This window comes from Piliocolobus tephrosceles, chromosome 9 (assembly GCF_002776525.5).
Source record: "Piliocolobus tephrosceles isolate RC106 chromosome 9, ASM277652v3, whole genome shotgun sequence".
NCBI classification, from domain to species: Eukaryota; Metazoa; Chordata; class Mammalia; order Primates; family Cercopithecidae; genus Piliocolobus; species Piliocolobus tephrosceles.
In genome coordinates this window covers 85,387,998-85,401,711 of record NC_045442.1, presented here as the reverse complement: position 1 = coordinate 85,401,711, position 13,714 = coordinate 85,387,998, and the positions used below count along the sequence as shown (strand labels likewise).

The 13,714-nt window shown below is 42.1% G+C and overlaps 1 protein-coding gene across 1 annotated transcript in view; it reads left to right on the top strand.

The window, feature by feature from the left end:
- The window catches only part of VSTM4 (V-set and transmembrane domain containing 4), a 92,599-nt gene that overhangs the window by 42,573 nt on the left and 36,312 nt on the right, over window positions 1–13,714 (top strand). Inside the window, exon 5 of the mRNA XM_023230193.1 lies at window positions 3,334–3,367. Coding sequence (XP_023085961.1) covers window positions 3,334–3,367 — 34 coding nt within the window. The remainder of the gene's footprint in view (window positions 1–3,333; window positions 3,368–13,714) is intronic.

Sequence of the window (13,714 nt, the reverse complement as noted above, 5' to 3'; positions counted from 1 at the left end):
ACAATACATATAATACCGATGAAAAAGACAGTATAACAACAGTTTACATAGCATTTACCTTGTATTATGTATTATAAGTAATCTAGAGATGATTAAAAGTATACAGGAGGATGTGTGTAGGTTATATGGAAATACTACTCCATTTTGGGTAAGGGTCTTGAGCATCTTCGGATTTTGGTATCCTTGAGGGGTTCTGGAATCAATGCCCCAAAGATGTAAGGGATGACTGTAGTTACAAGAGGGCTCTGGAGTCAGGCTGCCCAACTTTGGCCCTTCCCAGGTGTATTAGGTTGCTAAGGCCGCCACAGCAAAGCACCACATACTGTGTGGCTTTGACAGCAGATATTTATTATCTCACAGTTTTGAAGGCCAGAAGTCTTGAGATCAAGGTGTCAGCGGGATTCATTTCTCCTGAAGCCTCCCTCCTGGGCTGTACAGACTGCTGCTCTCCCTGTGTCTTCACATGGTCTTCCCTCTGTGCCTGTCTTTGTTGCAATCTCCTTCACTTTTAAAGACACTAGTCAAATTAGATAACGGCCCAGCCTAATGGCCTCATTTTAACTGAATTACTTCTTTAAAGACCCTGTCTCCAAACACAGTCACATTCTGAAGTGCTGGGGATTAGGCTTCAGTTAGGCTCAGTGGAGGAGACATAATTCAGCCCATAACATCACCTGAGTGACTTTGGACGAGTTTATTAACCTCTCTGTGCTTCAGTGTCCTCCGCTGTAAGATAGAAATAATGACAAGGCTACTGTGAAGATTGAATTAGAATACAGAGTTGTAGTCTTCAAACTTTTTTGCTTGCATAGTTCCTAAAATAATTTCAAAAACTGTGCACTCAATCATTTTTTTGTTAACATCTAAACTTTTTCATCATAAATGTAAATTGTTGCAAAAAATATAATTTCCATCTTTGACATCTTAAAAACGAAATGATTGATCCATCTTTCTTTTACATCTAAATGTCTTAAATTTAATGATTGTCTTCATTTATTTAAAGCCATCGTGAGAAAAAAAGACCTACCCAAACAAGCTTTAACTGTTAGAAATTTTGTATTGTTCCTTCTTCTTGAATTTTTATCTTCAATACACTTCCCCACAAAATTTCATCCTACTGTAATACATCTTTTGTTTTGAAGGTTCTTTATTTATTATCCTATTATACTTATCTGTAAGATAATATATGTGTACAAATTTAAATTAATAATTTTTTAATTTCCTCATTTCATAAGTGTCTGTTAAAATATTTTTTATATTGACTTATCAATATTGCACAATTAGTGAACTTTGGAAAATTAGCATAAGATTAATCAAAATGACATAAACATATCATAAATTTAGATACATAATTAATAACCATAGGAAGCAAAATTTATTGGGAATGCATTTTTATTGAAATTGATTTTTATTTTTACTTCGTATCCCTTGTATGAATTTTTTAGCGATAAAATTTGCTATCAATTTTGTTAATAAATGTTAGCTCTGAAATACTTCAACATAAAGAGAGTGTGAATGAATGAATGAAATTTTCTTTTACTCCTCAATTTTTAGAACTGCTACAAAGGTATATGTCAAAAGTCACATCATGATTTATCATCCAAAATGATTTTTAATACTCTGCCAGATGACAACTGGATTAGGTCATTATTCAATCCTTGTTGAAAGCAAAGTATTAGAAACATCCCCCCCTTGTGAAAGATTTAGTTGCCTAGTTAATAATTTGCTTTCTTGACCCAGATATTAGTATTTTACGTCAATTCTTGTTTGATGCCCCATGTACTTTTCAATCTGGGACAAGTCTCCAGGATGGTGTGCTTTGATTTTATGAATAGAAAAGGGTGATGTTAAAAGTGGGGAAGGGAAATAAATACAGCCAGACCTCAGGCATGTTCTAAGAGAATACATTCTTAGGAAAGAATACCATGGGAGGTGAGGATGTGGCAACTGATTCCTTAAAACTCTTTTTCTGAAGAGTACCCAAGGGTATGCAGACCGTAGACTGAAGACCACTGATCCATCTAATAAACTTAGAATAGTGCCAGGGACACATGAAATGTTCAATAAATACTAACTATGGTTGTTATTATTGTTGCATCTATTGATTATCTAGTATACAGTAGGTGCTCAGTAAATGGAATACAGAAATAGTTTAGATATTCATAGAAGGTTAAACCAGATAAACCTGTACAGCTCCATTTGAAGCTGAGATTCTCTCATCTTACTTTGGAACCTGCATAACAGATCACCCCATATGTAATAGCTTAAAGCAACTATTATTTGCTCTCGATTCCACAGGTCGCCAATTTGGGCTGGGCTTAGCTGAGCATTTCTTCTGCTGGTCTCAGCTGGAGTCATTCATGCAGCTACAGTCTCTTGGTGCATCACCTGGTACCTGGTTGTTTTGGGCCTTGGGTGGAATAGCTGGTGTCTGCTCCGTGTAGACTCATCTTCCAGTAGGCTAGCCAGGCTTCCTCATGTGGTGGCAGAAGAATTCCTTGCAACAAGAGAGAGAAGGCAAACCCCATAGCACAGGTGTCTTTTATACGTCTGATTGTGACACATTGGCTAATGTTCTCTTGACCAAAGAAAGTTCATGTGGCCAAGCCCAGAGTCAGTTTGGGAGGGGGTACACATGGGTGTGGACACATACAAGGAGGTGTGATTCACTGGGTCCACTGATGTAACAATCTACCACACAATGCAAGGGTGCCCCTGGTTGTTTCAGCTTTACCTCTATTTGAAGTAAATTCAGCTGTGAACCTCAGAGTGGACACTTGCTGGATTATATGTCCAGGTATTCTTACTTTTCCTCTGCAGCCAGAATCATTTGGTTTTCCTCAAAGGGACCCACTGTAGAAGGAGGTTTTGGTCCAAGACTGTTTTCGCGAGGGCCTCTTTTTAGTCCTGGGAGAGCACTAATCAGAGAATTCAAAATCATTTTACAAGAAGGAGCTTCTAAATGGACAGGTTATTGCATCTGGCCTCAAGAGAGCTTTCTTATGACTCAGGCAGAGCTTAGAGGCTGGGTGACTGTATCACTCCAGGACCCCAACACAACCTGCCTTAGCCCAAAATGAATGCCCAGGAAGTCTGGGGTGTATGGCTTAATGCCTGGCTAGATCCCTGGCTGGGACATATCCAGTCACTGTGGTGTCCATGTTATGGCTCTGCTGTGCTCTTCCAAACAGAAGTATGCAAGTCTTGAGAGTTGGCTGGTATAGCACCAATACCTGAACAACACCTGGCTCCCTGCATTTCCTGGTAATTCCTGGAGCATGTGTATCTGAAGTAGCATTGGTTTACCATCTCCTATCATTTTTCCTTTCACAGTGAGACATTATTTGGTGAAATGCCCTCAGAACAGGTAAGAATATTTCCTTCCTTCTTTCAAATGAAACTCTTTGCCATTTAACTTTCTTTTGATATTACCAAGAAATTTATTAAATTTGTAGTTTTACCTAAAGGTCTCCATATTTGTCCACAAATATGCCTACAAATGTGTATCCTGCATGCATTTGCATGTTTCCAAGGTCTATAGTCTGGTTGTCACCCCCAGGGATCCAGAGAGCATGCAGCCTTTGCTAGCCCAGCAGGCTTGCTGGAGGAGGCTTGGTGTGTGATCCTGCAGAGCTGCTCCCCAGTTTAGGAAGGGGCTCACACCTGGTCTGAACACTTTGATACATTTTGACCACACACCCCTAATTCTCTTCACCAATGCTGACTTATTGTATACCCTGCTTTTAGCTGGTGCGACACACCTTATAGGTAACATAATAATTGTAAGAGATACTGCTAATTCAAAGTGTTTAAAAATTTGGAACTTCTGGTCCAGACAAGATGGCATAGGTCAATTTCTTCCTTCTCTTCCTTGCTGAGTAAAGCTTTAAACCTTGGAAATAACATAAGAGATAACCAAATGAAGACTTTGAAAGGTGGTGAAAAGAAGGTAAACTGGTTTGGGATCCCAGGACTGGAGGAGTAACACAACTGTAAGACATCTTATGTTTTCCCATCCAACAGCAGAAGGTCACCCAGACTTGCTTTTTTCCTACTCCAATCTAGCAACAGAAAACATTCAGGTAAGTTCATTCCTCCCCTGGATCGAAGGGGAGTTTCCCTGAAAACCTCAAGTGAGCCCAGCATCAGCTGCAAAGAGGATGGCTCAGGAGCTCCCCGCACAATGAGCAACAGAGGAAGAGCTCACTTTTTCTTCCAGGCTGACTCCCTGCCTCAACCAGGTGACACCAAGGCTTCAGGGAAGAGCCAGCAAGAGGCACCTAGACACAAAAGTGGCCCAGCAAGGAAGCTTCTTCATCTCCATGGGTGTGAGGCTTCTCTCCCTTACTGAAAAACATCCAGCTTCCAAATCTGAGGAAACTCTCTCTGTCTCCTCTGGCAGCACTGACAGGGCCCAGTGGCACCATATAAACCAAACAGACCAAAATAATACCGTAAAGGCTCTGAAAATGGAAATGCCGTTGGAACTATAGCCCATAGAAGCAGACCAGGATTACATGATAAACCTGGGTGACTGCCTACAAAAATAAGAGATTTAAATAGGACCTGGGACCTTCTGACAAGATACTATAAAAAACCAACCATCATTTTAAAAACCACAAAAATCACAACTTGAATGAGAAGAGATAATTGATCAGATCAACACTGAGATGAATCAGGTGTTGGAATTATCTGACAAAAATTTTAAAGCAGTTTTTTTTCTTTTTATGAGATGGAGTTTCACTCTTGTTGCCCAGGCTGGAGTGCAATAGCGTGATCTCAGCTCACTGCAACCCTCCTGGATTCAAATGATCCTCCTGCCTCAGCCTCTCAAGTAACTAGGATTACAGGCACCCACTACCATCCCCAGCTATTTTTTTGTATGTTTAGTAGAGATGAGGTTTCACCATGTTGGCTAGGTTGGTCTCAAACTCCTGACCTCAGGTGATCCACCCACCTTGGCCTCCAAAAGTGTTGGGATTGCAGGCATGAGGCACCACGTGCAGCCTTAAAGCAGTTTTTATATAAAAAAAGATTCAATGATAATTCAAATTATCTTAAAACAACTGACAAAATTAAAAATCTCAGCCAGTAAAGAGAAGTTTTTTTAGAAAAAACAAACATATGGAAATTATAGAACTAAAAAGTACAAAAATAGAAATGAAAAACTCACTATTTGGGCTTAATAAGAGAGTGGAGATGTCAGTGGGTAGCTTGTGAAGTGGAGAACAGAGCAATAGAATTTATCTAATCTGAACAACAGAGAAAATAGACTAAAAACAAATAAAAAATGAACAGACCTCAAGGACCTACAAGACAAAAGATCCAACATTCTATCATCAGAGTTCCAGAAGAAAAGGATAAACAGAGTAGATCTAAAAAAGCATTAGAGAAATAATGCCTGAAAACTCCCCAAATCTGGCAAAAGACCAAGCCCTATAGGTTTAAGAAACTGAGTGAATGTCAGGCATGATAATCTCAAAAAAATCCACTTGAAAACACATGATAGTTGAACAGAAAACAAAGTTGAATGACAGTGCATTTCTGCTCTGAATCCATGGAGGGCAGAAGGAAATGGCACATTTTTAAATACTGAAATAAAAGAACTGCCAACCCCAAATTTTATATCCAGCAAAACTATCCTCCAGGAATGAAAGGGAAATAAAGACATTCTCAGAAGAAGGAAAGCTAAAAGAGGTTGCCACTAGCAGACCTACTTTAATGACTAAAATACAATCTTGAAACAGAAAAAAATGCTGGAGCCTTAGGAAGGAAGAAGGAATAATGGAAAGAGCAGAAATAGGATTACCTATGGTAGACTGTTCTTTCCATGAATAGTTGTGAGTTTTAAAAATCACATTTGAGGATTTAAATAAAAATTATAGAATTGTCTGATGCTCAAGACAACACTGTTTAAAAGTGAGTGAGGTAAAATGACCTAAATAGAAGTCAAAAGTCCATTCAAAGCAACGGAATGTTGGTGCCAGTAGACTGTGTAAAGTCACATATGTATATTGTAATGCCCAAAGCAATCACTAAAATAACTTTGTAAAAACAATACACTCAGAATCATTATAGATAGATCTTAAAATATATGCAAGTAACATAAAGAAACAGAGGAATGAGAACTACAGGAAATAACCAGAAAACAAACAATAATATGGTAGCCTTAGTTGCTGAAATACGATTTATTTTAAATGTAAATGGTCTAAATACATTAATCAAGTTGCAGAGACCGGCAGGGTGGATTAGAAAAATGACTGAACTGGTATGCTTTTTATAGGAAATTCACTTTATACACAATGACATAAGTAGATTGAAAGTAAAAGGATGGAAAAAGATATAACATGCAAACAATAAAATAAATGAGGTGTGGATATACTATAGCTGATAAAATGGACTTCAGGGCAAAAAACCTTACTAGAGGTGAAGACTGACATTAGATGATAAAGGCTCAATCCATCAGAAAGACAAGTTTCCACATGAGTACACATCAAACAACAGAACCACAAAATTTAAACAGCAAAAACTGAAAGACCAGAGAGAAGAAATAGCTAAATCTATAGTTTTAGTTAGGGCCTTCAATTCCTTCCCCTTATCTACTGATTGACCTGCTGTAGATAGAAAATTAGCATGGGTATTGAAGATCTAAACAACACAATCAACCAATGGTGCCCAATTGAGACAGATCAAACACTCTAACCAACAGTAAAAAAACACATATTTTTCAAGGCTACATGGGACATTCATCAAAATAGACCATATCCTGGGCTGAAAAACAATCCTCAACAAATTTAAAATAATTGAAATAATAGAGAATGTGTACTCTGAGCACAGTTAAATCAAACTTGAAATTAGTCACAAAACAACTACAGGAAAATCTCTAAATGTGGAAACAGTTTTTTTTGTTGAAAGTGACAAGCTGATTCTAGATAATATATGTACATTTAAAAAAATAACAAAGTTGGAGGACTTACATTTCTTCTGTCCAAAACTTATTCTAATGGTAGAGTACTGGAGACACTGAAGTATTGATATAAAGTATATAGATCAATGTAGCATAATTGAAAGTCCAGAAATAAATCCTTATATTTATAGCCAACTGACTTTTGACAGAGATGGCAGGACAGTTCTAAAGGGAAAGCTTTGTCCTTTTGACACAGTACTGGGTCACATGGGTATCCATATACAGAAACATGAACTGAGACCCTTGCCTCACATTGCCTCCAAAATTAACTAAAAATGGATCTTAGACCTAAGCATAAAAGCTAAAATTACAACATTTCTAGAAGAAAGCAGGAGAAAATCTTTGTGACCTTGGGTTGGGCAAAGTGACACTAAACATAGGATCCATAAATGAAAGAACTGATGTAATTAAAAACCTTTGCGTTTCCAAAGACACCATTAAGAAAATGAAAAGATAAGTAAGCACCATACTTGCAAATCAGATAAACCAATAAAGAACTTGTTCCTAAAATATATAAAGACCTCTCACAACTCAATAATGAGGTGACAGATAACACAATTAAAAATAGGCACAAAAGATTTCAATAGATACTTTCCTATAGAAGATATCCAAATGGTGAGCAAGTACGTGAAAGATGTTCAGTGTCCTTACTTATTAGGGAAGTGCAAATTAAAACCACAATGTGATATCACTATACTCCCACTACGATGGCTATAATCCAAAAGACAGACAATACCAATTTCTGGCAAAGATGTGGAGCAATTGGATCTTTGTACATTGCTGGTGGGAATATAAAATGGTGCCACATCTTGGGAAAACAACTTGGTGGTTTCTTAAAACCTTTAAGTTATCCTATGACCTAGCAATTCCACTCATAGGAATCTACCCAAGAGAAAGCATATGTCTCACAAAAACATATATGCAGTTGTTCATAGCTGCAGTGTTCATGATAACCAGAAACCAGAGACAATCTAGATATATCCATCAACTCATGAATTGGAAAACAAAATTAATATATCCACCCAGTGAGGTACCACTTAGTAATAGAAAGGAACACACTGGGTATGGACCATAGCATGGATGAGCCCCAATAATACTAAGTGGAAAAAGTCATATGCAAAAAATTATGTATGTATGATTCCATTTTTATGAAATGCCTAGAAAAGGTAAATTTATGGAGACAGAAAGTGGATTACTGGTTTCCTAGAGCTGGGGGTGGGAGTGGGGATTAACTATAAATATACAAGATGGAACCTTGGGGGGTGATAGAAATGTTTTAAAACTGTATTGTAGTGATGCATGAATCTAAAAGCTACTGAATTGTACACTTGTGATCAGTACATTTTATGGTACATCAACTATGCCTCAATAAAACCATTTGTTTCTTTTTTAAAGCATATGTCCCAATAAGGTCCCCAAGACTAGGGTGATTCTGGCATTTCAGACTTGGGTAATGGCTGGAGATGGTCAGAGCTGTGGATGATCAGCCTGCCAGCATGCTCAGGATTTGCTTTCTGTGATGTTTTTGTCTGCACTTTTGTGTCTAGCAAGCAGCCTCTGGTGACTGGGGCCCCTCCTTTTTTCCTTACAGTTGCTCCAGTCTGAGCTGGGGCTGACTGAGGCTAGAAGTACAGCAAGGATGTCATCCAAGCCTGGTGGACATTAGAGTTTGATCTCCCCTCAGCCCTGGGATAACTGAGGTCAAGATGACCACAGAATCTTGTTCAAAGGCTGCCTCCTTCTCTGCCAGTCATGCTGGGCACTGTCAGGTTGGTTGGGTGTCTTGAGTGGCAGTTCTCCCAATGAGCAGTCTCCTGTTGGGTCAGCCCACAGATTTGCCTCTAGAAAGCCTGCATTTACTTTACCTCCATCCCAGGACCCTGCTAGGGCCAGGCCTTGACCCATAAACCTGGTAGTCAGCTCCTGGCCAACTTTGCATTCATTTTCCCGATTAGAACTTCATGCCTGTTGGACTTAGTGCAGCCCAGACTGGCTGCCAGTGCTAGTGAATTGGTCAATTCTTGCCTTCATGCCTGGCTTTAGAGTGAATTGTGCTCTGCCTATGTAGCCCAGGCAGCTCCTCCTGTCCCTGTTGTGCCAGGAGCTCCCAGGTCCCAGCACCCTCATCTGTCTGCCTGCTCTGTGCTGCTGCCATGGGCAAATGGGGCCCTGGAGTCTTAAGCTGTGATCAGGAAGAATCCCCTTCTCTGGCTTCTGACCATTTCATCCTAAGGGGGAAGAGACAAAAAGCACAGGGTCAGGACAAGAAGCCTGGGTTGGAAACTCTCAGGCAGGGGAGGGGAAGGGCCTCCAGAAGAGACCATGTGCTGACTCTGAGGCTGCGGTCACTGAATGAGGGGCCTTGCCAAGTGACCGGGCCAGAACCTGGAGACTCAAGGGAATTCCATGACTTGCTAAGAAAAGTTCAAACGGAAGGAAAATAAATCTCATCTTGAATGTTTATTGTCCCTGAAGTTGTAAATTGCAGACTCTTGGAGGGGTGGCCCTGACCTTCAGGAGTGGGAGACTGTTCCTTTCCCAGGGCAGAGTGCTCTGAGGATGCAGAGCAGAGAGCAGGGCCTGAGTAAACATCTCAAGGATCTGTGAGGTTAAATGTGCCCTTCCCAGGGAGGACAGCTCTGAGAGCAGCTCAGCTGGAGGATATAAAATTGCTCCAAAATTCCTGGAAACCCAGAGTGAAAATGAAATCCCCCCAGTTGCACAGAGCTGTGATGCAGTCCATTCTGCAACACCTCTTCAGTGGATCCAGATACCTTCCTTCCTGCAGAAGCAAGTTAAAGAAAGTTGTGGAGAGGGCTGAAGGGGCACCACAATGGCAATTCCCAACCAGGATGTCTCCTGGCCTTTTGCTTCACCTCTGCTTATGGGGTTGAGACAATAAAGTACTTGCCAATGAGGGAAAGTATAGTGCAGCAATGAATGGGACAGAAAGTCAAGGCAATGGAAGGAGAAGCAGCAGGTATAGTTATGGAAGCTGAGGATAACTGCAGAGACATTGCAGACCCCTGACTTCTAGAGGTCCAATGGCCTCTCATTAGAGGCATCTATTTGTGAATACAAACCTCACCAAAATGAACAGGCTTTACTGTGATCAGTTGTAAGGTCAGATTAATCAGTTCTTTCAGGAGCTTTTCTGGGACACATGTGAGAGTCAGGTCATTCTCCTCCTGAGTGAACCTTCAGTCTCAAAGAACACCAGAACTCTAAACAGACTTTTGCTGTGCCCCAGCCATTTCTCATTGTTGCTTGCTTGGATTTTAACCCACATGCATGCTTGTGCCCTCCCTCTGCCCACGTTCACCTGAGCAACAAGGTGGTAAGGATGGGGGCAGTAGACTCAGGGATGGGGTCTGCCTGGCCACTTGTCTCCCATGCCCCCCCAATCATTACTACCTTGTCATGTCCCCACTGCACCCCAGCACTCAGGCCCAGTGTCCTTCTTCCACAGCCCTCCAGGCAGGGGTGGGAGTGGGCAGGGCAAGCCTATGAGATGGGGTTGGTTCCTGGCATAAAGAACATGCACCTGGATTCTGACAGCTTAAGTGTCAGGTCAAGTTGTGCCACTTGGCAGCTTTGTGACCTTGGGCCACTTACTCGGCCTTTCTGGGAATGTTTCGTCCTCCACAGACAGGCACAGATTTGCCTTTTGTCACTGTCGCTAAGGGTTTCCATAGGAATTTGATGAGAGAACAGTGGTCATGGGCTGGTGCAGCCCAGCTCTACCAGATTTATTTCTCATTCTCAGAAAAACTCTGCAAGGCACAATTGGTTCCCCCAGACTAAGAGCATGGATGAAACTGCCAATGATTAGACCAATGACTAGCCCTCTGTCATTTAAAAACCTTCTGAATCCAGGTTATGGCTTGGATGTTTGTCCCCTTCAAATCTCATGTGGAAATGTAATTTCCAGGTTGGAGGTAGGCTTGGTGGGAGATGTTTGGGTCATGGGGGCGGATCCCTCATGAATGGCTTGGTCTGTCCTTGTAATGAATGAGTTCTCTCACCTGATGAATTCACACAAGATCTAGTTGTTTAAAAGAGCCTGGCCCCTCCTTCCTCTTTCTGTTGCTCCCTCTCTCGCTGCTCACTGGGTGATAAGCAGGCCCCTCCTTTGCCTTCCGCCATGATTGGAAGCTTCTGAGGCCCTCACCAGAGGCCCAGAAGCAGATGCCAGCACCATGCTTCCTGCACAGCTTGCAGAACCATGAGCCAATATAAACCTCTTTTCTTGATAAATTACCCAGTTTCAGATATTCCTTTATAGCAACACAAATGAACTAATATACCAGGTGACAGAAAAGCTGGCTCAGATGGTCTTGTCCAGGAAGGAATCTTGCAGGCTCACCTAACTAGTGATGCTACAGTGGGCAGATCTCAGGGCAACTCTAGCCAGAGGGACAAAGGGTCATCAGGGTGGTGGCTTCCAGCCCCTGCCCTTCTCTGGGAAGAGCTGTGTCCAGGTGGTGATGAGAACCCAGGCCAGGCAGGCTCCCCTGAGCAGGGACAGGTGCCAGCAGGGGTCAGCCCACATCCATCCATCCATGGCCTTTGTGAATGAGTCATCTCTCTTCCTAACCAGCAAGCACAACCTGGCCATTAGTGGAGCAGCCTCCAGCATGGACTGAGGCTGAGCAGGGAGTGGGGTCTCCCACTCAAACACAGCCTTACCCCTGGCTGGGCAGATGCTGAGGAGTCACCTCTCCCTGCCATTATTACTAGGACACAAACCTGCGACCCTGTAGAGCACCACTAAATTATCTCTTGATCTCACCAGCTAGTGTACAAAAATGTTAGCTCAAACGAAAACGCCAGCCTGGCAAAGTCTCTGCTGTGGACTTCATGAAGCCAGCAGGGAAATGCAAAGGAAGAGCTTCGCTCGCAGCTGCAGGAGCTTCTTGTGGCTCTAAGGATGAGCTTCTTGGGTGATGTAAACCATTTATTGTAAAGGTCACGGGGACACTGTGGACAGGGAGATGGCTTGGCAAATACCTCACAAAGGAGCAGCATTTATTCTAATGCTGTGCAGAGGATGCATGCAGAAACATCATGGAGCAGATGCAGCAGAGGGCGCAGCTTTGTGATTCACAAGGATCTGGCGTGCTTTCTCAGTGCATTGGCACTCACTTAGGTTGTAGAGAATACTGCCTTGTCCCGCTTCCGATTCAAGGACTCAGAAGGCAGTTTCTGTGGTAATAATGGTGTATAATAATGCTGATAAGGTCATGATAGGTGACTCCCTATAAGCACTTAGTATGCTCTAGACACAATTCTATGTGCTTGGAACATGTCACCCACTTAATGGAAAAGAATCATTTCAAAGGGTCCCTGTGAGTGGGTGGCACCATTCATCCATCTTGAAAGTGAAGTTCTGCAACTTTTAAGCAGCTCCTGGCATATGGCACCAATTGACTTTGTGTGTTTCTGTGGCAGGGAAAGCTGCTGGAGCAAGTTCAAAAAGCCTAAGGCGAAACATTGGGGAACTCGCCCTGTTTGAATGAGTTCTTGGCCTTTATCAATGGCAGCTGACCCTGGGGAGAAGGGGTACCTACGGTTGTTACTATTATTCATTTTCCTTTAAAAGATGACAACAAATTGGCACCATAGTTGTGGAGACCAATTCCCCTCCTTCAAGATTCTGCACATAATGTTCCGGGCTATGGGGTGGCGAGTGTGTTGTGTGAAATCTTGGAAGGAGGCCATAGAGCTGCTTGGAAAGGAACTGATGGATCCCTCCCTCCATCTGTGTCAGGCATCTTTCTTGTCAGAGCCGAGATAGACAGGCAGGAAGACAGGAAACACATGGACGTTTCTGGAAGTAAAATAATCAGCTGAGTGACACCTTTCAAAGACGTGTGGAGCAAGAAGAGCTCAGGGGGCCTGGAAGGATGTTGGGAGGACTGGAGCCAACACAGCTCCATTAGCTCCATGCACTAAGGGTTTCTGAATGGGGATATTTGGCTTGACAGCGCCTGTTCACTCAATCCAGCTGCTGTGTGTCATAGAGCAGAACTGCCATGCCTTTGTGGGACAGAAGCTCCTTTTGGGAGGTGGCCAGGCCGGCACCCGGTACATCTTACAGCAAGGCCTCTGCACGTGCGACGTCCTGCCTGCCCCTGTTGGAGACAGAAAAATAGCCTTGCTCCACAACGAGCTCCCACAAATAGCACTTCTCTCTAATCAAACAGCTCTCTAATTTAGAGGGAGTTTCCGGGCGAGCCTGTTTTCTGTCTTTCCTGGTTTGACTCACTCCAACAAGGCTTGCTCTGTTGTGTCAGAGACAAAATATAGCCCTGTTCCAACCTGAGATGTCGAATAACTTTTCTTGTAAGTTAATCATAAGGTGGACTTTTTTAGCCAAAAATTCCAACCAGTTCTGGCTCAAGGGGAGAAACAAGATTCTGAGAGAGTGTCTACCCTATGTCAATGTGGTGATTCATTGTCTAAATGAGATCAAATTGTCAAAATATGAATTAAAATTAAATTTAGTGCAGTTTTACTGTTTCGAAGGAAAATTATGATGACAAAGCAGGTGTTTTCCAGCTTAAGGAAATCCTTTAACATGATGTTACAAGTACGTAAAAATGATGTTCCAGAAACTTCCATTTTATATTAAAGAGTTAAAAAAATAAATCCATCACCGTGTGGTGGCTCATGCCTGTAATGCCTACTAAAAACAACAACAAAAAAATTAGCCGGGCATGGTGGCAGGCACCTGTAGTCCCAGCT